Here is a 25,999-nt window from a genome sequence, read left to right on the forward strand (position 1 = left end):
CTTCATCTCCATTAAATTCTTTCACATCCTGTCCAATCTTTCTCTTCAAACAATTGATAAATGCCATCACGATCTTGTCGTCAACATCACAGAAGTGGATCTCCTTTATTTTGGAAGACTTGCCCTCTTTGGACTTGAAATAATACTGAATAGAACTGACAATAGTGTCAACTGATTGATCCACGGGATACCCAAAAATACCAGCACTGAGAGCAGGGATAGCTATAGAGGAGTAGTTATTCTTGTCTGTCAGTTCCAAACATTTTAAAATGGCTTTTCTGAGTTTCACTTCCTCTTCATTTTTTCCATCCTGCCACTGCGGTCCAACAGCATGGAGCAACATCTGACAAGGGAGTTTACCAGGTTTTGCTGGGATGGCCCCACCATCTGGAACAGTTCCATTAGATTTGATGTAGCCTTTACTTTCCCTCTGGATTGACTCACCCCCTATTGTCAAAACAAAGATTGACAAGATTAAACTACTTTGTATAAATTGTTCTCAAGTATAACATTTACTGTTAAGCATATTTAATTTTTTTTTTTTTTTTGGTTAAACATTTTTAGATTTTTGAAGATTTTTAAATATTAATTTAAAAGGAGATTACTGATACACAGAGACTAGCTCCTTTTATCAAAGGATTTCAATGTACTACAAAAACTTACAATATAGATTTGAAATTTTAATTGAAATTCTTAATAACATTGTAAAAATTTTGTTTATCTCTTCTCAAAATAAAAAAAAATTCTAACCTGCTCTAGAAATAGCCAGAGCCAGACCCCCACAGTGATCTAAATCTCCATTGGCTGCATTCACGATGACATCAACTGTCAACTTTGTTACATCACCTTTCATAACAATCAACTTTTGACTACCAATATGTAATTCACACTCAGCCAGCTTGATTGGAATTTTTGGCCTTGACCTTGCACCATGCCTCTCAAATGACCCACTGCCCCTCTCTTCTTTCTTATTTCTCCCTCCTTCTTTATTCATGATGATACAGGAAGTGGCTTTACCGGTTCTTTTAATGGCTTCCCGTCCTTTCCCCGAATTGAAGAAGGTCTTAGCACCAGGTTTGGTTATACTGTAGGTATCTTCGCTCAGTTGATCCACAAACCTCCTCAACTCTTCCTTGGCTTTTTTGACATCTTCATCATTTCCACTGATTTCTAAAGAATTGTCACCTTGATTTCTGGTAATTTTTAAATCTTTCTCTTTGGCATCCTCTGACAACTTCTTCAACTCTTTTTCCCCAAAATATTTCACATAATTAAACTGTGCTTCTGTCAATCTTACATGCTTCCGATCAACAGAGCATTTCTTAGAACATTCCTCTAAAACTTGTTCAACTTCTGTACATAGAGGCTGAAAAATATCTTTAGTGGAAGTGACACGGACTTCAGAAACAGAAGACAAAATGTACATTTTTTCACCATATGATTCTCGTAACTTCTTAAAACAAGCTTGCCATTCTGATGTGGTCAAAACTTTCACTAGCTGTTTTACTTTGATTGCTTTCTCTGGTATAAATTCTTCAAAAAGTTTTAAGGCCTCTTCAACCATTTTCATGTTTGATGATGTCATTTCCACTTTGTCCTCTGTTACATTCCATACAGCCTTGTTGTTTTTCATTTTCATTTCTGCCAGAAAAAGATCTCTCACCTCCTTTGTTTTAAACACTTCATGTCTCCCTTTAGATATGCTTAAAGATTTTGACTTTGTATTCATCAAATATTCATGCATCTTTATCATAGCTTCATTCACTTCACTTGATTTCCCAGAAAAGTTGACTTCTTTTTTATCAATCTCAATATTCATATCAACATCTGGAAATTCCTTCTTAATCTTTTTCTGATATTGTGTTTTCCAAAGCTGTTGGCATTTGTGGAAATCTAAAGGAACATTTTTCTCAATCTTTTCTTTCTGGGTTTTTATTTTCAACTCCTCTGTTTTTACAATATCTAGGATTTTTCTTGTCAGGGCCTCTGCATTTTCTTCTAATCCAACTACAACAATTTTATGTTGTTTGGCTTCTAATGAAACAGCTACTTTTTCTGGGTGATCAATATTGAGTGTTTTTAACTTGGCTAGAAAATTCTCCCAAGCTTCTGGTAAAATTGAGTGTTTTTGGACTACATACATGTCCACCAAGCTTTCCATGCTTTTCTTGGCTTCTTCCTTCCACTTTTTCAAAATACCTCTGGCATCTTCCACCTCTTTAGTTACTGAACAAAGCAGTTTGACATTTGAATCTGATTTTGATTTCGGCCATTCAACTTTTACAAACTTCTGCTGAAGTGCCTTCTCAATTTCTTTGGCTACTGCCCCACAATTCTTGACAAATTTTATAAAGTGTTTATCACAAGGATGAATTAATGAAGGCAAATCTTCCCAATTAATTGGTAGCTCTGGCAACCCTAGTTGAGGATAAAACATTTGTACTCTAAATTCTTTTCCACTGATTGTAAACTTTTCTCTTGAAGCCACATTCTCTGCATCTGTATCAAAACAAAAATGTATTCATATATTTGTCATTTGGTATCAAGAGGTCCATGGGCCACAATGCTCACCTGAGTAACCTTGGCCTTGTTATTCTCTAGAATATTTTTAAAACAATTTTTCTCCTTTATGTTCACAAGAAAAATATTGAAGCCTCTACCCAAGCCCCATAGGAATGACCAAACCAAACTTGAATCCATACAACATGGGGATGCCACAATATCAAATAACAAACTTGGCCTTGCATGCTCTTCTAGAGAAGGTTTGTTTACTTTTCCTGTATGTATGAATTATGCAAAATTTTAACCCCAAGTTTAGCCCCAACCTAACCCTTGGACCATATTAAAAAAAAACACATTACTAGGTTACATTTGCATATCACTATGACTTAATATGGCCCTGATACTCTTGAAAGGAATTTTACTTTAATGTTCTATATATTCCAATGTAAAACACTGATCCCCATTGTGGCCTCATCCTACCCCCTGGAGACTTTGATCAAAGAAACTTGAATGTGCACTATCCAAGGATGCTTCCATATAGATAAAACTAATAATTGCCCCCTTGCTGTTCTAGAGAAAAAGATTTTTAGAGATTTTTCCCTATATAATCCAGTGTAAAACTCATATCCTCCACTGTTGCCCCACTCTATCCTCAGGGGGCTATGATTTGAAAAATTTAGAATATGCCCTATGTCAAGAAGATTTCAGATAATTTTCATCTTTATTTGCCCAATGGTTCTAGAGAACAAGATTTTTAAATGACCCCACCCAATTTTCCCTATTTTTATTATCTTCCAATTAAAGAGGGCATAACTCTTCATTTGATCTTGAATTCCCTTCAACCAAGGATGTATTGTGGCAAGTTGGCACACTTGTTCTGTAGAAGAAAATGAAATTGTGAAAAGTTTAAGACAATGACAGACACAGACTTTGGCTCAGGTGAGCTAATGATGTACAAATAATTGAAGAACATGCAAGCACCTGTTGGATTTTCAAAATGAACAACACAGTATCCATCTTCAGGATGATAATCCACCTTCTCCACTTCTCCACCTCCACTTCTTTTCTTGTTACAGAAGAAATTCTCCACTGTGTCATATGTGATGGTTTCATCAATTTCTTGGACATAAACTGATCTACATTTCTCTACCATTTGTATAAACAATGTGTTGCCCTCAAGTTTTTTGGAATTGCACCGTTTTGACATATTGGAAAAATCTGATATGAAAAAAGAAAATCATAACATAATGCAACTCAGATGACCTAAAATAAAAAAAAAACAGCATATTGGACATATACATGTATCAAAACTTCACATGTTACACAATCAATGATAATTCTATGGTTACCTGGTTTCTCATCAAACACCACTATGACTGTATCAGGTTCTGACCCTCTGACCACATCTATTGGATCCGCCTCTGCAGCTGGCTCCAAAAAATTCATCAGTGTATCATCAGTTGTCACTGGGTTGAGTCTGCTCACCAGAACTTTGTGCATCTCCCACATTTCTGGGTCGTCTGTATCATATATTTCTACTGTTAAATTTGCACCACCTATTTTGTGTTTCCTCTGCAAGCAGGACTTGGCATCTGATGAAATAAATGAAATTCAATTATAATGGGCAAGCTTTTTTAGCAACAGGCAGTCTGTCATTCCAGACAACTAGCAGTATTTTCTAGCAACTCACTAGTCATTGTTAATCAAAATATGACACTAACAAATTCCAATGACAACAAGCTAATTTAAATAATTTATGTCCAAAAATAAGCCAATTAAACAAAGTGGGTAGAATTCCTAAACATTGTAAAGGGAGACTGAGAAAAAAGAAGAATTGTCCTTTCACCTTTGATCCGTAAATCAATGTGTGTGTTTTTTTTTCAGTTACACTCATCGTTGCTAAAGCTCAAAAGAACTAAACACCATTTTATGCAACATATGAATTTCTTACTTTAGCTTTTGACCTTTTTGACCTCAAAATCAATAGGAGTCTTCTTTAAGTCATAGGGATAGGAAGATTTATCTTATGTATACTAATTTTACCATGTTCAAAATTGAATGCATGTGTCAGGGACAATTTTAATTATTTTTTTAAATTCACACCATGTTAATTAGTACCTTAATTATCAGTACATCCTGTAAATAATTAAAACATGCATTTCCCTCTTACAAAATTAAAAAAATGTCAGTGTAAGTAAATAGTAGATATATATATACGTAGAATTACCACAAGATTGTTTGAATTTGATCAAAGCTTCAATAACTTGTTCATCCTCTTCCTTGATGACTTCAAAGGACTCGATATCTCCTCCCCCAGACTTCCTCTTGTTCTCAAAATAGTTCTCTACGGCATCCTGTGACACTGGCTTCCTTAGTCTTACTCTGACTGTGTCAAATGACTTTTCTAAATAAAACAAATAAAAAAAATCGTTTCCTTTTAAACATACATATTAAATTCCTTGGTAGTAACACATGAAGAGGTTAGTACGAATAGCAGAGATTTTGTCTCCAGAATTCATTTCCAACATTGATATGACTTATTGATTCGTCAAAGATATGGAAATAAAAAACAAGGTCCCTTATGAGGTCATATCAGCATTTTCCTTTTATGTTATAAATATACAATATGACAATTCTACATAAAATAACCAAAATTATTGTAAAAGAAAATTTAATATGATAATTTTCTAGCAAGAAATTAGAAATGTTGCTTCAGTATGATATTGCATTGACATGCATTTTTAAAAAGTTAATTAATACTATACCTTCATCAGTTTCTTCCTCCTCAGGTGAAGGTGCCCTTTCCTCTGATCTACCTGAAGAGGGTCTCTCTCTGTGTGGTTTCTCCACTATCACTTTACTCCTCCTCACTGATGGTTGTTTCTCACCTTCTGTGGAAGGTGGTGGTAACTCTAGTTCAGGCCTGGAAATTCTCTCTATAATGGTAAAATAATGTTGTATAACAATAATTTGGTACACAATACAGTTCTCCTCTAGATTTGCTCCTAGAAGATTCAAATGAAGCCTATAAAAAATATTGTACAGTCATTTAAACTTGAATATTTTTTAGTTCCAAGTTTTTCAAAAGAAAAAAGTTTTTATCTTGATAAAAGTAACAAGACTCACATGGGCCACACATTTAAATGTGCATAATAAAATGTCAATTTATTCCTAGACCTTGTATTGGGAATGCATAGTGGATAAATTGTAAATTCCAGCTAATTTTATAAGTGACTTATAAAAAGGAACAGCTGAATGTCCTGGGGAATGTAGACATACATAAACAGCACAAAATTTAGATCTTTAAAAACACCTTTCTACCTATGACTGAGCTAAAAACATACCTCCATTTGGTGGGACCATATTTCCTTGCACTGGCAGTTGTGGCATGGGGAAAAAAGGAGTTGGAAAGCCTGGAAATGGATATGGTGGAAAACCAGGTTGGTTGAGTGCTTGTGGTCCAATCATAAAGCCTAGTGGCATGACACCATGTTGGTTTTGTTGATTCATCATACCGTAAGTCTGTCCTGGTGGCATGGCACCATGTTGGTTTTGTGGATTCATCATACCGCTAGTCTGTCCTGGTGGCATGGCACCGTGTTGGTTTTGTGGATTCATCATACCGTTAGTCTGTCCTGGTGGCATGGCACCATGTTGGTTTTGTGGATTCATCATACCATTAGTCTGTCCTGGTGGCATGGCACCATGTTGGTTTTGTGGATTCATATGGTTAGTTTGTCCTGTTGGAGCAATCATAAAACCTGGATTTGGACCTTGATCTGGCCTTCTGAACATTTCTAAATTCTGATACACTGCATCAGGACCCTCTGTTTCTCTATTTCTGTTTGTCTGATTTTCCATTCCTTGGCCTGTTACTCTCTGTGAACCTGGTGTTTGATTTGTTTCTCTTTGACCACCTGACTCTTGATTTGATGTTCTTTGATTACCAGGCTCATGGTGTCTTACAATAGGACTGCCAGAGTCTCTGTGCATCTCTCTCTGGTCCAGTAGTCCTTGCTGTGCTTGACCACCTGGTGTCCTCTGTTCATTTATCACAGCTGAGGTTGCCTGGTTCTGACTAGGGTCTTTGCCATAACTAGCCATACTTTCTATATTGCTTTCAGCATTATGTAAAATCTTGTTAGAATCTTTTTCAGAATTCATTGAAAATTCACTGCTGGGAGTATGTTCTAAAGAATTTCTTCCAGATGCTTGTGAATGGCTTTGTTCAGATTTTAACCCTGGTTGTGGAATATCAGGCTTGGTATTGGTTTTTGGTGCAGACTGGACCTGTCCTGTAGATACAGGCTCAATGTATGTTGAAGAAGACACTTCACTGTCCTGAGTTCTGCTAAGTCTCTGAGGTACAGATGGGGACTCACCATTATCACCACTTCCTGTTTTTAAAGTATCAGCACCAGAAGCAGTAGAGTGAGAATTTACAGGAAATTTACCAGGTGAATTTTCCTGGGGATTGATCCTAGATGTCTGTTTTTCATTCACCTGCTTTAAATGTAGAACTGGCTGTGGTTGGTCATAATGACTCCCACTCCTTGATGCTGGTTCCATATAAGTTGAAGAGGACACTTCCTTGCTCTCGGATCTACTCAGCCTCTGGGGTAGAGGAGGGGGTTCATCGTGACCCAGATGTGAGCTTACTGCAACATCATTAATAGTATGATAGGGGTCGTCTTCATCATATCTACTCTTTGAAGTCATAGACATATTCATTGTGACTTCATCACTGAATTGTGCAGGTTGAAAGTTATCTGTATTTGCTGGAGGTGACATGGGTGTGTAGGTTTGTGTTTCTTCGGTTGATGTTATGTTGGTAAATTCCACTTCCTCCGTGTCTGATTGTTGTGACTGAAGACTAGAGTACATATGGGAATTATTACTGTCTGATAGATTTAACTGACTGTATGGAGAACTTATAGCAGGTATGACAAAGGAAGGGACATATTTGTCTGTGCTTTCCTTTTCTTCTGGTTTTTCTGCTGATATTGGTTTTTCCACTTTCACATAATCATCTACCAACAAAAAGCACATATGAATTATCTTCATTTTATGAAACAATTTATGAGAAATGAAATGAGATGGGTTCAATCCTGGAAAATAAATGAATAAACAGAATGGTAAACTTTTTTTTGGCTTTTTTTTTAGTTTGTGTAATGATCAGATACTCTGTAGCTTTTGTCATAATTACGTAACAATGATTCCTGTCAAAAACTTACTGAGATGTGATGTAAATATATTAACTGAAACTTGATCTTAACAAGAAATGATGTTAAATTCAGAAAAAAAAAACAAGTTCATGCAGCTGGTAAAAATACAAGTACTTTATAAATACGATACATTTACATGTATATCATACACTTCTTTTCTATAGTGAATTGATTAACAAGCATTCTTCAGCTTTATCAGATAAGTCACCATTATAAAAAGATACAGTGTAAATATGTATAGATGATATACACGTATTTATGTGATCTAACTATAAGTATGATTATGGATTTTTTACAAGGAAGCACACATAATTACCACATGATAATACATATACCGTAAACTTGGTTGGTATGATGGGTTGAAAAATTTGACATATTGGAACTATAAAAGTCTACAAGCAAATAATATTCTCTTTAACAGCAATGAGATATTTGAAGAGTGGAAAAATTAATACTATATATTAACCAATTGTCAATTTCATCAAATATTCTTAAGTACACTGTGGGTTTATTGTAGGAGGGGGGAAGGGGGGTTATTGAGACTATAAGCAGTACATTACACAATGATTTTGATCTACAATAACTACCTGAACCTTGCAGCAATGAATCTCGCGTCATCCCTCCACCTAGTCATGCAAAGTTTACATTTCAAAAAAGTTATATTGATTTGATTTTAATTAAATATATATTTTTAAGTATTACATTATACATGTATATAGATATACCCTTCAGACCAATCTCTCTGTGTAATAAATGTATGACAGAATGGAAAAGTGTTGACCAGTGCAAAGAAATCAAAACTATCAAACTATATGTATTATCTTTTCAAACTGTACGTGCTTTCTGCAAACATACCTGCTACAACATACAGTACTACACAATATGGTTTGATATGTGGTAAACTGGGCTGTATGGAGCCAAACTTACCACAGAATTACTTACTAAAAATAATTTATTTAATTTTGCAAATATCTCTTGTAGATTTTACGATAAAAATGGTGAAAGTTATATACAGAATGTTCCCTCCTATATATACGTCACACTTACCCAGGTTTTTGCTTCTCTCTCTACATCTTATACTCTTCATTCCTATACTGTCTTGCAGCATTTCATCATCAAAAGACAACTGAAAGCAAAAAAAAAATTATCATTCATCATGTTAATAGCACTGATAACACCATATGTTTTAAAGTGCATGGTAAAACCACTTCAAAAACCATCATATATTTTGTTTTCTTTTATACAGTCATTCCTAGTATCAGAAAAAGCAAAAGAAGGCAGAACAAATTCTTTTATTTACAGTATTCGTACAGGATGTGATTTAAATTACAGTTGAACTTCGGTATCTTGAACACTTATATCTTGAATACCATGGATATGTCAAAGTGATCTGGAAGCCCCAACCCCTTATTCTTTTAGTATTTTACCCTCAATATCTCAAATCCTCAGATATCTCAAAGTTTTTTCTCAGTCCCATAAAGTTCAAGATAACGAGGTTTGACTGTATTTGGAAATCTAAGTATTGAAATGCATTTTGTACATGTATACAATCAAAATGATGTTATGTCACATTAGATGGGGAGTCACAGAATACAGGTAAAATATAATGAAAGATTCTAAGAAAATTTAATGGTCACACATGACAGAGAGTCATTAAATACAGGTGGTAGTTATGACAGTTTTGACTGTATTCATATTTTTGTTTAATTATAATCATAAGAATTTATTCTCTATTAATATCTATCATACAGAGCCATGCAGTGTACTTAATAATCTTGACCTTTTGATTTTGACCTGAAACCTCAAAAGGAAGGGGGTCTCTTTTAATTGCATAAATTTTTTAAAAGAAGTTTGCATGGCTAATAAAAAAATTCTCGCTTTTTTTACCACAGGTAAGTGTGTTCATGTAAAATATATAAAAAAAAACATTTTGACCTGGACATAGTAATGAATTAACTCAAAATCTCTAAGTGTGTTTCTCCAACCACAGTCCACTGATGTTGTATTGTTTATGTGGGGGACACAGATTTATTTGGTCACTTTTGGTCAGGTTCAAAAATCAAGGTATTGAAAGGATCTCATCCTGCTGGTGTTAACAGATGAAGAGGCAGACAGATGGGCAGACCCAGGGCATTCCCATCTTGATGCTGGGCCCTAAATTTGCCTATCATTACATTCAATGTTGCTTTATTATCTACTCCTCTAAGTAAATAAGCATCAGTGCTAAAGGGTTCCAAAAAGATTTAGTAGAGCCTTGTTATAAAATCAAGATGCCTGTGTTCCAAAAGTAATCATCTGGATTAATGAAGCATCTGGATTAATGAAGCATCCAGATTAATATAGCATCTGGATTACTAAAACTGAAACCTTTCATAATTGGTTGATATGAATGTAAATTCTGCTCCCCACAAATTTTGTCCAAAATGAGAAACTTCGTAATTATTGGCATTCTGGTCAACAAGGATCAACTACGATAACTTCTCGATTTCTTTAGATCAATACTCACTGGGGCACTCAATCTTGTAGGGGTATTCTCCACCCACTCATCTGGAATGATGCATTCTGGACAGCCTCCAACTGGAAGATCCAACTTCTGTCCATCTGAATCTAAAGTAACATGGCCATCCCTCATTAGCTTTTCTGCCTCTGAAAATTTCAAATAAAATCTGATATGAAAATGTGAACGGCCAATAAAGAAAACATATATTTGTGTATGTTTGCATGAACATCACTTAATTATTTTATTCAGCAGGTCCTGTATTAGGGTTTTAATTAATTCAATTTTATTTCTTGAATTTACAACTCTATTAAAAGTTTCTCCAGGAAATAGCAAAAAGTTTTTTTTTGTTTTTTTAACTTCATACAGTTCCTGTCAATAAGGACACAATTTGTTACTAACTGTACCATCAAATACTTATTAGAAAAAGTACTACTTTTTTGACAGCCCTAAAATATGCTAATATAAAGTCGCCAGTCAAAACTTCAAGCAGAAAATAAATGCTCACAAAAGTGTTAGTCACATTTCATTCCGGTCTTTTTGTCACATACATGGACAGTACATACTACTATTTTATACTAAATCTTGCATCTTTAGGAATAGATTTAAAAAAAAAACAGATAAAGTGTACTTTCATTTTGGGATTGGGAATTTTGATCACTATGATTGTCCTAAAAAATAAACTGTGTGAGATGGCTTACATATTGACATGGATATCATAAATCAAATCGTATAATGTGTGTAACAGGAGAGGAGTAAAATGTGACAGACCTGGTGAGATTGGGATTCGAACCGGGCCCCCTGAATTTCCAGTCAGGCCGGCTGGTGCTCTAACAACTGAGCTATATGGCAACTGGCAATCGAACCCATCTGACCGTCACATTCCTCCCTCCTTAAAGGTCTTCAGCCCTCAAAGACACCAACCCAGGCTCTTGACCCTGGCAGGTCTTTCACCTGCCACTTCGAGGGCATGGCACAGCACCAAATGTAACGGGAAAGGAGAAAATATGTCTGATCAGAACAGGATTCGAACCGGGGCCCCCTGAATCTCCAGTCAGGTGGTCTATACCATCTGTGGTATCTGGCCACTGACGATTGAACCTGTCTGACTGCCACTTGTGCATGATGAATATGATTTAGGCAATGAAAGACATCTAATAACAGATTTCTGAGTAAACTTTTGCTGTGTGTCGATTTTTCATATCATTCAACAGAATCCATCCTAATTTTGCAGTACCGGTATATCTGTATCATCTCTCTCTTAGAATTCATCAATGTAAGAAATTACCCCCCACCCCCATTTCTTCAGAAGAAAATAATAGACAGTCATATTTGTTTATCAATTGAATACAAACTTTATAAATCATAAATATAAATTTACCGTCTTGGCTTGTCAACAAGACGATCCATCTTACTTCCCCACTGCCAATACTGAGTTCATTATGGCGGTGGAACTTTTCTACTCCATGAATACTGTAAATACAATCTTCTTCCAACTCCTCTGGAACTTGTTTGACCAGCACACATCGTCTCGATAAAGACTCTCTGCCACACATTTTTATTTACTTGTCCCCTTACATGGGTAACATCTACTTATGGTAAAATATGTACTGTACTTTCGTATTTATCGAGTGTCTGGAAAACCTCTTCTTCTCTTGATAACTTATAGGTGGAATTTGTCTACTTTCGTTTTCCTTTATAGTGATTAAAAGCATCGGCGGATCTAATACATGTTCTTGGAGACGTAACTTTGAACTGTGCTAAATATTTTATTTAATTAATTCATTATCATTGCTGATGAAACAATGACAAAGATGTTTACATTACTATTTCACAAAATACACCCATCAGGAAATTCTGAATTTATCCAAAAGTGCCATTATGATGATTTTTTTTAATGTCAAATTAATGTGTATTTTAAAAAAAAAACTTGAATTCCTAATTATTCAAAATAATTTTATGAATATGTTATTAGAATAAATGAATATTGATGTAATTATTATTCAATAAATACGTGTGGTCAATGTTTTTATACATGGAGAGCGGAAAGGGGGGGGGGGTTACATGCAGTGAACTTTTTTCCCGAATTATGACAGAAGGCGGGAATGTAAGGGATTGCATGTGCTTGTCAGCGTCATGGCCGTAGGAACCGGGGGGCACGGGGGGGGGGCGTGCCCCCCAATAAGTTTAACTATAGAAAACTTAGCTACTATATGCTATGCTTGTGCCCCCTCAATAAAAACGGCTGATTATTTTTGTCAAGGAATTTTGATAGTTGATTAGTTGATAGTGCCCCCCCCCCAACTGAAAATGTTTGGCTTTAATTAAAGGGGGTTACATGCATTTACGCCGCATTTAACGGTATCTAAAGAATATAAAAAATAGCTGTGATTATAACATAATTTAAATCTATAAAAGTTACCTAGTTTCTTGTGTTTTATGTGCTTCTGTCTACGTGAAATTTAAGTATGTTTTCTCTTATATCTATATGTACATTCTATTTGTGCTAAATGTGTTTCTATGTTACTAGTCGGTAAAAGAGCTTTAAAGCTCATGTTTTTTTTTTTTATTATTATTATTATTATTTTTATTTTTTTTTAATTTTTTTTGTTAAATGCATATAGTCCGACTATAAATAAAATTTACTTACTTACTTTACTTACTAGAAGAGATCCATCGAGAAATGCCCAGTTCCAATAATACCTAAATTAATATCATTGATTCATACAAAAGGAAATTTTAAACACAATGTTCGTGATTTCGAATTCCAAGTAAAAATACGCAAATATACATGTACTGTATATGGAAGTTTTAAAGTAAGTAACATTTAAACTTTTTATCAAAACTGTAATTCATCAGTAATTGTGTTGCCTTAAAAATGCATTAAAAGCCCATGGCACTTTTTTTAAAGTGAGTGGGTGTAGCAAAATACTTTGGCAAGCAAAAAAGTAAAAAAGCCTATTTCAAAAAAATTTGAATTCTTAAATGGGGGGGGGGGGGGCACTTTGATTAAATTTCGGAAGTGTTTTGTTTTTTTTTTTTTTAAAGAAGAAGTTGAGAAGATTCCAACATATTTTGTGCTAACTAAGACATTCTGTTCGAACACGTTTTAAAATTGTCAGACATTGATTTAAAATCTTCTGTACTTACAGGGATGGCTATATTGTTAATTTTGTTTTGAAACCTTTGCAAATAGTGTACTTGTGCAATACAAAATAGAAAGGTAGATGGGGAAAGAGTGATAAACTATAATCATTGATAACCGTTATCGAAGATTCGGGGGCATATATAGTTTTTGCTCTGCCCGTCCATCTTTATCTGTTTGTTTATCTGTCCGCAAAAACTTGAACCTTGCCCATCACTTTTGACTGGCTCAAGCTATTCCCGATGGTTTTTTATATTTCACATGTGTATTCCTTGTGACAAGACCTTTCCTTGGGTACCAACATATTTGACATCTTGATCTTGACCTTATAGTTTGACCCACTTTTGCAAATTTAACCAAACTTTAAACTTGGCCATAATTTTTGAATGGTTAGTGCTAGGGCTTTCATACTTCACATGTGCATTCTTTGTGACAAAACCTTCCATTGGGTACTAACAATTTTGACCCTTTGACCTTGACCTTTAAGTTTGACCCACTTTTGAAAAAAAACTTTAACCTAGGCCATAATTTTTGAATGGATAGTGCTAGGGCTTTTATACCTCACAGATATATTTCTTGTGACAATACCTTCCCATGGGTACCAACAATTTTGACCATTTGACCTTGGAGTTTGACACTCTTTTGAAAAACTTTAACCTTGGCCACATCTTTTAAATGGTCGGTTCTATGGCTTTCATATTTCATATGTGTATTTCTTGGGACCAACAGTTTTGACTTTTTTTTCCCCTTGCGCTCGGAGTTTGACCTACTTAACTATAATAATGACCATAACTTTTGTGTGGTAGTTGTAAGGGCTTTTATATTTCATGTGTATTCCATATGACAAGCCCTTCCCTTGGGCACTATTAATTTCGACCCTTTGACCTTGACCTTGGAGTTTGACCTACTTATGAAAAATTTTAGCCTTGGCTATAACTTTTGTACGGTTAATGCTAGAGTTTTCATATTTCACAAGTTTATTCATTGTGACATGACCTTTCTTTGGGTGCCAACAATTTTGATCTCTTGGCCTTGGAGTTTGATTTGTATTTGAGAAATTTGAACCTTCGCAATGAGCTGCCATACAGGGACATCAGTGTTTCACAAACGCATTTTGTTTATACATGTTATTTATGCTAGTCTAATTTTAGATACATTCTTACAATGTTAGTTCCACCTCTCATGCATATATTTTAGCAACCTAATGTTCAATTGGGGCAGGTAAGTGTGAATTATCTATATTTGGGACAAACATAGAAAACACAAAACATTAAAAAAATTATTTTATTGTATTACAGTCTAAAATCATTTTAACTTTTAAATTTGGTTCAAATTGATAAGATTCTTTCATAAATAAACAATATTGAAATTAGGTCAAGATATAAAAGCAAAAGAAGTGACCTAAAAAGACCCCAAACCCGACGTCACGTGCAGTCATCCTTTCCAAAAATCAAACGCACACATTAATGCCTTCATTTAGACAGCCAATCATTTTGGATGACCACGACACGGGTATATAAATAGAGAATGAGCGGGTGAGTGCGTGCGGATCGAGACAACAGCAGAGATGACAGAATCGATTGACATGAGGTCGTTAAAAGTTCTCTTGGTTTTACTGTCACTTTTTTATGGTAAGTTTGTTTATTCATTATAATTCCCAGCTATATTCCTTAAATTAAAAGAACAATTCAAATGATCAACTGTCCTGACTGTTGAACCATTCGAACACGCATGAAATAGAATGAAACAATTCGAGCACACACAAAATGCGATGCTTGTAATTTGTTCAAATTAATAAGATAAACGGAAATCTGCGTGATGTGAGCATTTCTTTTTTAAGTGTCCCTTTCAATGAACTCTGAGGATGAGTTACGTGTTGTCGTCAGAAAGTTGGAGAGACTTATAGCAAAGGAAAAGACCTCTGACCGACCCTGGTTCACTGGTACCAAATTCCCACCGGGACCACATGGGAAGACCGACAAAAATGGCACCCCTTACAAACTGCACAGAATCTTCGACATGCTTCTAAGACCGTACTTCGGTAGTGCTCCGAGTGGGGATTTCCAATTCACGAGTAGGTAAAATTAATACCCAGAAAAAATAAAATGTTTATATATGTCGACTTTATTTGAACAACTTGTCTAGTAATTTTTCATCAGATTTGCCTTTGACACGTGAACAATTTGTGAAAGAAGCGAATGATTGGTACATGACCATGCTCTCGAGGGATTCGTCAGATCTAGTACAGATACGGAAACAGGCTTTTTTCAACATGACTAGTGCTTTGTTGAAAGCCATTTTCCAATGTCCAACAGCAAAAATCAACCAAATGGTTTTCTGTAAGTATATGAGGACAGCTTTAATTTCTAAGTCTTTTTTTCTTCTATCAGATTTCGGTTTAAATGACAACAAGGGACTTTTAATCTAATTTTTGCACAAGGGGAAGTAAATCAATTTAGCTCGATATGAAATTTAAACTTCTGTAAAATTTTTGATCGGTCAATTAAAGAGGGGTTGGAAGAAAATGACTGGTTTACTGTTACTGATGGTAACAAGTCATGTTAGTTTCGAACATATCAAATCTTTTCATTTAAAAAACTGATTTAACAGTAAAGACATATTGTCATTTTTATGCCCCCTTAATCGAAGATTCGGGGTATTTAGTTTTTGCCCTGTCCGTCCGTCTGTCTGTCTGTTTGTCCGCAAAAACTTTAACCTTGCCCAGTACCTTTGACTGGTTGGAGCTTTGGCTTTCATATTTCACCTTTGAAAAGACCCTCCTTTTAGTACCAACATATTTGATTTCTTGACGTAGACCTTGAGTTTGACCCACTTTTGAAAAAAATTACCAGACTTTAACCTTGGCCATAACTTTTGAACAGTTGGTGCTAAGGCTTTCATTTTTCACATGAGTATCTATCGTGACAAGACCTTTCGATGGGTGTAATATTTTTGACCTGTTGACCTTGACCTTAGAGTTTGTCACACTTTTAAAAACTTTAACCTTGGACATAACTTTTGAACAGTTAGTACCAGGGCTTTCAAATGTTACAGGTATATTCCTTGTGACAAGACCTTCCTTTGGATCCCACCAATTTTGACCTTGGAGTTTGACCTACTTTTGAAAAACTTTGACTTTGGCCATAATTTTTGAATAGTTGGTGCTAGGGCTTTTATATTTTGCTTGTGTATTTCTTATGACAAGGTCTTCCCCAACGTACCATTAATTTTGACCCTTTGACCTTGACTTTGGCCCACTTTTAGAAAACATTAACCTTGACTATAAATTTTGAATGTTGGTGCTTTGGCTTTCATATTTACCAGCTATATCCAATAATATAAGTCCTTTCTTTGGGTAACAACATTATTGATCTCTTGACTTTGGAGTTTGACTTGCATTTGAGAAACTTTAACCTTTGCCATAAACTGCCATGCGGGGGCATCAGTGGTTCACAAACACACCTTGTTTTTAAATATTTATTGACATATTGTGCACAACTTTGCGTATTTATTCAGACGTTCTGAAGGACCAGGAGCGTGTCATGACAGAAGAGGACCAGAATATGTACACCTATGTCAGAAATATCCTAGAAAACCAAATAACGAACAATACCACGAGAGAAAATGTCGCCAGGATGATTGTGAAGACTGCTCATAGACATATTTTTGGAGACTTTATGGAGTACATTAAGTTTTTCTACTTTAAAGGTACATAACTGCAACACTATTTAAAGTGCATTTTTTTTCTTGTTTATATTTGAGCAAGGTATAGGTAGTGTGCTTTTGAATTGTTCTTCTTTGCAAACCATTTACCAATGATGTTATTGCATACTTATGTTTGTGTATCACACACACTGAAAAGATAGGTTTAAAATTTTGTTAATCCATCCATTTCAAATTTTATTCCAACACTTCAGATATCATGGAATTCTTTGGCAAAATGAAGATCTTGTTATATAGAGCTAGGCAGGAGAAGTGGAGTGTTACAGAATTTGACCAAAAATTAAATGAGCTGCTTTTGTCGGGGAATAATTTTGATTTCAAATGTCCTCGCCTGCAAGATCTATGGGATTTTCACCGGACACTCGCGGTGCGTTTTCAACAAAGGTAAGCTGGTGGAAAACAGTCTCCCTTCAGTTTTGAAACTAAGTCCTTCTTATTTCTACTACTACCACCAAGAGTAAAATATTACTAGACATATTAAAGGTTAAGTTTTAATACCACAGAGAATGAATGGAATGTGAAATATCGTAATGAATAGTTGGTATGGGTCTTTTCAACCAATACTAATTTTTTTTTCAAATATTACTTTTCATTTTTATAAATATAGGTACTCCGAGGACAAACACTTAGATAAAGCAAGGGAGTGGCTGACAAAATACTTGGTACCTAGATACCTAACCAGTGACCCCGCGCCTGTCATCAAAGCCATTCTCCAAGTCTACAAAGGCTATGTGAGGGGGGCCGTGCGCAACTTTGACCGGGTTGAGACCCACATGACCACTGGAAACATGGACAACATCATCATCTTTGTGTCCGAGTTCCTCAGTAAGTACCACAAAAGGCAGGATCAAATTTCCTTTCTACAAACTTTGATATATATTTCTCAATAATGTTGATAATAAAAAAGAGAACCCGGGCTTTTATAGAGCCATATAAGCCCGCGCGTGCACTGAAATGCCCGGAGACTACTATTGCATTTTTGACGTCATATTTATAACTCTTGCAGATGGAGGGCAGCTTGAATATTTGAAGGCTATCTTTGAGTACCTGAAAGCAACAGATAGCAGCAGAGACATTGACAGGAGAAGAATGGGTTCAACTCCCGAATGGGATACTTCAATGGATCCAGATAGTGGGTATAAAGGATATGAAACAACTGAATCATACCCAAAGGATCCAGATGGGGAATTGGAAGGTTATGGGAGGACGGAACCATACCCAATGGATCCAGATAGTGACTCTGGGGAATATGGAACAACTGGACCATACCCAGTGTATCCAGATAGTGGATTTGGAGGATATGGAACAACTGGACCATACCCAGTGGATCCAGATAGTGGATTTGGAGGATATGGAACAACTGGACCATATCCAATGGATCCAGATAGTGGATTTGGAGGATATGGAACATCATACCCAATGGATCCAGATAGTGAATCTGGAAAATATGAAACAACTCGACCATACCCAATGGATCCAGATAGTGGATTTGGAGGATATGGAACATCATACCCAATGGATCCAGATAATGACTCGGGAGAATATGGAACAACTGGACCATATCCAATGGATCCAGATGGAAGATATAAAACAACCGAATCATATCCTATGGAACTGGATAGCAACTGGCCCGTATACTAGCAATGATACGGATCAAAAGAGAATTTCAGTTCCTTAATTGTGCGATTGGTGATTTTGATGAATGAGATATGAACAAAATCAAAGTCAACAACGGATTCTGAGAACTCATAGAAAGCCACTCTCTGTTATCAGTTTATTTCTAGAAGTTTGTCTCTGTTATTACGATAGAATATTTTCTGTGATTCATTTCTTTGAAAACATAGATATGAAAACTGAACTATGTACAGGATTTTTGTAAAGCTAGCAGGGTATTTTCTAAACCATGCTTATTGACTTGTTTTCGAGGGTAACATAAGTTTTGTCCAATCCAAGGGCCAAAGTGACTGAGGTCGTTTTTGTCAGCCAATTCCTTGTTTTGTTTATGAACTTGTTCCCGGAAAACCTAGATCTGTATTGAAGAAGATGGATAACATAATTGTTTTGGATTAGCCCGTTTACACTTAGCAGTGTAGAATTATGAACGTTACTTTGACAGCAACTAGCTGCAGAATCTCTTGGAAAGAAAATTCGAACAGAAATAAAATGCTCTTCTATGTCTGTCTGTCTTTTTCTTTCCCACATGGCTACAGCTCTGCAACTATGACGAAAACCAGTTTAAACGACACATCTACAAAAAGAGTTGATAAAATATTAACACAAGTTCTCCGTGCGGGTTTTCCATCATTCAGGGGGTGGATCCAGAAACTTTTGTCAGATATGGATCTAAGTTTTGATGGATTTAGTCCTCCAATACAACAGAAAAGAAGCGTTATTTAACTTACTTTGTATATCATTTACATTTTAGGTTAGACAGTAAAATACCGGTATAAGGGCTACCTATTCACTTCAACATATCCCTTGTATTCGAGATATCGTTGTTGGAGAAAACGAACTTCAACTGTAACTATATTTATGTATAATGCGTGTTTATTGGGCGTCTTTGGGGTATGAAAGCAATACAATTGCTTTATTTGGTCACTTTACTTTATGAAAATTGATATTCACTTTGTAGTTTAAAAAAGTACCTGAAACCAGACATTTAACGAGTGCCAATAGTCCATCATCGGATACCCTCTCGTCTTTTACTCATCACCCGGGTGTTGAGTAAAATACGAGATCACCCGTGGGTATCCGACGATGCCAACAGCGTCCGAAACCAATGTTTTCTCGATCCTCACTGTTTACAAGAGTGGGGATATATTCCTTACAAGGATGTGAACCATGAAGTGGCAATATTCATACCAATTGATAATGTTTGCTCTCTCTCTCTCTCTCTCTCTCTCTCTCTCTCTGTATGTTTTTGTCAATCAAACTGATTTTCCCTACAAAATCTTATGTCGATTTATTTCAAAAACCCATTTTTCATAGATATCCTTCTTTCATTTGACAATGATCTACGTCAGCTGTTTTATCACCAGCATATAGATATGACAAACGAGAACACGTGGTTTTTTTTGTTTACAGGTGTGAAATTGACATGGGGTGACAGCGGATGCATGTCTCTAAATTAATTTTTAGACAAAAGAAAGGACATTACAATCTCTAATTAATTAAATCTGACAAAACATATAAGCATCCATAAATATGATGGTTAATTATTACAAGTAATACAAATTAGGAGATGAGCCCCATGTTCATTCATTAATTTTTTTTCACAAAAAAAGTTTCTTTTAAAGTTCATTTTACGAAGTTGAATAAGTTTCCATCACCTGTAATTAAACACACTTTTCAATCGTGCGTTCGGTTGCGTAAAACACGTATTTTACAATAGTTTCAGCGTGTTAACCAGTTTTCTTGCTCTGATACATACGCAATGAAACATTACTGATCCGGACAAGTGTTGGTTGCGCCCGCCCCCCGGGCAAGCGTTTATCACAGACCCCTAGTCTATGGATGAGTGAGCGAGCACAAGACAATATGCTGACCGTGGGGTCAACTTTCTAGATGAAAGAGGAGCGAAAGGTGGCGTATATTAAATGCATCATTTTACATGACGTGAAAATTATGACAACTGCCCAAAACTAAATCTTCTTCAGTTATTGAAACTGGGATATTGAAAAAGGAAGTACAGTGCTTATCAACATACAAGCAATTTTGTGTAAAAAGATTTTGGATACGTTGCCCGGATATCAAACATATTTAATTTTTTTAAATTCTGTAATTATGTAACACAGACACAAAGGCATCCAATAACAAAATTAATAAAAAAATTTTGAGAAGTGAACGTAGTGAGAAATAATAATAATGGACAGAGAACGGCGGCCCGATTGGATCGAGCATTTGAAAGAAGACACAATCGCCCGTCCATATCACGATACGGTAAGATCATCAGATTATCGATATATCGATATTTTTTGGATATATTTGATATATATGTATACTTTTGAAATGATTGTTTTCTTTGTGATTCATTTAACTTTCACTAATGTTTATGATTCTTAGATAATATCGCATTTTCGATTATCAATCAAAGCAAAATTGACTTTATATATTTATACCTACGCGATTCCTCGTTTTAAAAATTTTATTGCAGTACATACTTTTTAATAATATTAATATACCGTTTAATATTGTTAGAGAAAAAAAAACTATCTATTGTTTCTTTTTAGCAATGTTCTACATAAGCTTATGCCATATATGTATATTGCCTCATTCTAATTAGATAATAATAAATACTAATTGTCCTTCATCTCAAAATGAATAAAATAACCCTTGTAATCCTATAAAACATCAAAAAGACAAAAATATCGTGTTGCTGCTAATCAAATGTCAGTTTTATGGTTGATATATTGGTTTCTATTAACAAGTTGCGTTAGTGCATATCACATTGTCTTCAATGCAGATCCCACTAAACGTCAAAATTAAAACATCAAAGTAGTGCTCGTCCTACAAATCGAAGTTATTTTAAAATTCTGAAATAAAATAAAACCAAACTTCATGAGATCTTAACGGACAAAATATGCCCGAGGATAACATGTGAATTGTCCGGGAACAAAATGCTTTGTTGTAAAATCATGTTTGTTTTTATGTTTTTTCTTAATTTTTGGAAATTCTTGTTCTTCCAAGTGTGTGAAAAACAAGCGATTAATGCAAGTTCAAATATTTTTCTGGTTCTTATAGGAAGTTGTTAGAATTTTAGAGGAAACTGATAACAAGCCCGATGCCCACATAAAAAGAATTCCTCGATTGTTTATGAACTTTTTTTTTTTATGTCATTTTTGTAATAATTTTCTCAACAATCTGGCCACTTTGTCCTTTCACATGAGGTTAATCGTTACTTTACATTTAAATGGAACAAACATATGCAGGTTGCTTCAAAGGGCATTATTTTCTTCAATATGGTTAATTAAACGACTGTATAAAAATAACACAAAGATTTTATGTACAGGGAGTTTTTAACCTCCCCCTCCCCTTCCCTCGATGAGTTCACATATTAAAGAGAGGAAACAACAGATTTTAAAGAAGACTGCGTCCTAATCGGCAGATAGCCAAGAGTTTCATAAGGCTTAGAAACTAAATCACCTTCCGTCACAGATATTGGCAAACACACAATGGTAACGCCCTTCATAGTGACATTTCAGATGAGCTGTTTCCCCCAGGGGGAGATAGGAGTCTCGGTTAGGTGCAGTTATTGTTGTTCATTTCAAACATCTAGTGAGCGCCCGTCTATTATTTCTGTCATAAATTTAGCAGCCGTCTTTCATCGCGGTGGCTTTCCCGCTTTGACATACTATACCAGTAAACTGACGGCCTCATCATCTCATGCAGCAGTGACACACCTTTGTTTTACAGGTGTGTTTTACCTGTAATTGACCCAAGATGCTGGGATTTTATGTTTATTTTTTATGTTCATTATCGTTATAATAATAATTCCCGAGTCTGGCCTTCCTGTAAATGAGATATAGCGTCACTATGTAGATTTTTAATTAATGGACTGGTTGGTGTATAGATTTATTTGACAAACTTAAATAAGTGTGGTAACTTCGGCACTCTCATGATACTAATAAACACAGAGTGAGTCTATTTTTAATATAATTTTTAAGTTTTCTGGTAAATTAAGTGTAAAATTCTAAAATGTACATGCCATGTTTCATTTTGATACGAAATGCTCAAAATAATAGATATACCTTTTTCCAGAAGAGGAAGGGGTATTTTTTTTTTATGTACACCATACAATGTATGTAATAAAAGTAATCCACACAGACGCAATGCATAGCAAGCCACTAGTATTATAACCATTCGCTGGACGAAGAATTAAAAAAAAAAGTCATCGCAGAAAATTGTCGTTGTGACCGTTTAAACATTTATCTCCGTTATAGCGTAGAGAAGACATATGTGAGTTCCTGCGAGTGACATTCTTCTTTTATGTTCAAAGTAGAGACGAAAAGATTTCGATGGACATTATATTGATCTAAGTTAACCAATTACAAGATCTTAAGGTTAAAAGACAATAAGCCAGAAAAATATGCCTCGTTTTCCAGTGCGTCAAAAATTCTTAATTAAAGATCGCATTAGACATTAGCAAGAATCTTACTGTTTACGATATAAGGTCATTTTTAGTTTACTTGTTAGAAAGAAAAGCTAAAATGTTTAGAAAACTGTCAGATAGATGTCTAAATTTTCAGGAGACCAAAATAAATAAACAAATAAATAAATAAAAAACGTCAGAGAAAGCCCCGCATGTTTAGTATCTTCTGAAGAATGGAGTGATAATGACTCGATGCTTCCACACCTAAATGTATTATGGACATCCTTGTGAAAGGATGGACCTTTATTTGTTTATAATAGTATAAGTCAGGGTGAAGCGTTTAACCATTGCTTTTTCGTTGCAAAATACAAAGAAATCGTGGCTGCATGTCGGATGAATAAATACACAGCGTTGTCTTCGTTTTTAATTGTCGGTTGATAGACAAAACTCATGCAGGTTTAAAAAGGGAATTAATTTCAAATAAAAATTTAATAAATAAAATAAAACAATGTTTAAAGCACAAAGGTACAGTCTGAAGGGAAATTGGCTGTAATTGATTGGTCTTTTAATGACTTTTTTCTATTTTATAATACATGTAATTAAACACAGAGAAATATATAGACTCGTCTGACTTTGTTTGTATTATCGAGTCAATTGATTTCCAAGATATAGATTAAAGTTATGCATGAAAATACAACAAAGAAGCATAAAATTACAGATTGCGGTCAGATAAGGAACAGCCGTAGGATGAATACATGTACACTCATTACAGGAACACTTAACCAGAAACCTACTTAGTACATGTATATAGGAGGGTAGAGTACATGTACACTTTGATTTTTTTCCCTCAACTGCATTTAACGCCAAATTAACATATATATATTCAAATATTTGAACCTATCTTCAATTAATTGTACCTATCTTCAAATCAATTGTACCTATCTTCAAATGAATTAAAGATAGGTTTAATTCAATTATACCTATCTTTAATTCATTTGAAGATAGGTACATGTACAATTGATTTGAAGATAGGTACAAATGCCATGAATTAAAGATAGGTATAATTGATTTAAAGATAGATGCAATTGAATTGAACCTATCTTTAATTATAAAGATACTGAAAATAACAACTATTCCCAATAAAATATGCTCCGTGCGGTTCCCTCCATGTTCAAGACGCTGTTAGAGGGAGCTTCCATTATTTTCAAAACACAAAACGAACCTACGTATAATTAAATTGTACCTATCTTCAAATCCTTTGTGGATATGTTTCAATTGTACCTATCTTCAAATCAATTGTACCTATCTTCAAGTCAATTGAACCTATCTTTAAATGAATTGAAGATAGATATAATTCAGTTAAACCTATCTTTAATTGAATTGAACATAGGTGTAATTCCATTAAAGATAGGTGTAATTTATTTAAACTTAGGTTTAATTATTTAGAGATAGGTATAATTATTTACACCTATCTTTAATTCATTTAGACCTATCTTTAATTCAATTGTTCCTATGTCTTCAATTTATTTGAAGATACATGTAGGTTCAATCATTTGAAGATAGGTACAATTATTTGAAGGTAGGTTCAAATATTTGAATACAAATGTATATGTTAATTTGGCGTTTCATATACAACTGTTTCATCAAATTATAAAGTTTAAGATGGGTTTCTAGAACAATTTACAAACACAATATTGTTTTGGCACCAATGAAAGGCCTGTTAATAAGTTATAGTACCGTTTTATATGCTAAAATACATTCACCAAATGTTCTTGTTGTAATACTATATATATAACAAGGTTAAGACTTTATTTGAGTATCTGTATTTAAGGGATTTGAGTTAATTTCAAATTTTTAATAAGCATCAAAGTAAGGTTATATGTTTTTTTTCCTATGCTACACATGAAATTAATCACTCAGAGTCAAGTGCAGACTGCATGTCCAGAGTTAAGATAAACAAGTTTCAAAACTTTGTGACAAGGAAAAATCAAAAGCATAATCTTCAAAAAGAAGGGGGGAGACGCTAGTTTGTAGGGAAAGGGTTGGAGTATAGGGGAGGGAGATATGACTTTTATATTTATATGTACACCCGATTCACTTTTCCCAGAGAGACCTATCACGTTCATACTAATTAATCTTTTGGGAGATGAGGGGCTAAGACCTACGTCCACTTTGGCTTATTAACAAAATAAAACAAAACTAAAGAAAATATACATATATATGCAAAGTGGAGTGTAAAGTCTTTACAGTATAATTTTGCATGTTCCATTGGTCAAAAACATATTTGCTATAATTATATACAGGTACGCATAACACGGAAAAGTTCTGATATTAGGAAGCTTCATAAATACGTTTGCACTGAAATCACGTGGATTGAGTGTTTGATAAGAACACACATAATTATAATATATTCGAAAAAGTTTAATGAAATTGTTAAATGTCGAAAGTGCATATGGCCTGAAACTTTTTGGATCCACTGCAATCTCCGCCTGTGCATCGTGATCACGAGTTAATTTCTGTACAAACTACAAACGACATTTATAATATATACGCAGAATGCCTGTCGTCCCCCCTGGATAGGGTCGACGCCTTCCCAAGGGCTGCAATGAAAAATTAGACTGCAGATTACTACGGATAAAGCGTTAATCAGTTGAATAAAATGTGTTAAATGTGCGTCCTGCTCAAGGGGGTGTGATCTGTTTTGTAACCTTATACGGCTGTATGTATATAGATATAAAACTGAATGTTAAGATAACATCTTTAGAGTAATGTGTTACCTCAGTTAAACAAGTAACGGAGTGTATTTGGATCGTTAGATA

The 25,999-nt window shown here is 34.8% G+C and overlaps 2 protein-coding genes across 2 annotated transcripts in view; one reads left to right on the plus strand and one right to left on the minus strand.

Moving 5' to 3' along the window:
* The window catches only part of LOC133188234 (protein mono-ADP-ribosyltransferase PARP14-like), a 28,562-nt gene extending 16,706 nt beyond the window's left edge, over window positions 1-11,856 (minus strand). Inside the window, exons 1-11 of the mRNA XM_061323610.1 lie at window positions 11,606-11,856; window positions 10,234-10,373; window positions 8,775-8,853; window positions 8,315-8,353; window positions 5,847-7,532; window positions 5,268-5,438; window positions 4,730-4,906; window positions 3,852-4,094; window positions 3,484-3,720; window positions 751-2,499; window positions 1-447 (exon numbers count right to left, since the gene is read on the minus strand). Of these exons, the coding sequence (XP_061179594.1) occupies window positions 1-447; window positions 751-2,499; window positions 3,484-3,720; window positions 3,852-4,094; window positions 4,730-4,906; window positions 5,268-5,438; window positions 5,847-7,532; window positions 8,315-8,353; window positions 8,775-8,853; window positions 10,234-10,373; window positions 11,606-11,780 (5,143 nt within the window). The 5' untranslated portion in view covers window positions 11,781-11,856. The remainder of the gene's footprint in view (window positions 448-750; window positions 2,500-3,483; window positions 3,721-3,851; window positions 4,095-4,729; window positions 4,907-5,267; window positions 5,439-5,846; window positions 7,533-8,314; window positions 8,354-8,774; window positions 8,854-10,233; window positions 10,374-11,605) is intronic.
* A 3,074-nt stretch (window positions 11,857-14,930) lies between these two features.
* Window positions 14,931-19,270, plus strand: LOC133189026 (uncharacterized). Its single transcript, XM_061324469.1, has 7 exons — window positions 14,931-15,000; window positions 15,210-15,443; window positions 15,529-15,708; window positions 16,886-17,077; window positions 17,287-17,476; window positions 17,700-17,917; window positions 18,099-19,270. The coding sequence occupies exons 1-7, from the start codon at window positions 14,937-14,939 to the stop codon at window positions 18,731-18,733; spliced, it is 1,713 nt and encodes a 570-aa protein (XP_061180453.1). The 5' UTR covers window positions 14,931-14,936; the 3' UTR covers window positions 18,734-19,270.
* The last annotated feature ends 6,729 nt before the right edge of the window (window positions 19,271-25,999 follow it).

The sequence above is a fragment of the Saccostrea echinata genome, unplaced genomic scaffold (assembly GCF_033153115.1).
Source record: "Saccostrea echinata isolate AGI-Se365-2 ecotype Australia unplaced genomic scaffold, CSIRO_AGI_Sech_v1 ptg000016l, whole genome shotgun sequence".
Taxonomy (NCBI): domain Eukaryota; kingdom Metazoa; phylum Mollusca; class Bivalvia; order Ostreida; family Ostreidae; genus Saccostrea; species Saccostrea echinata.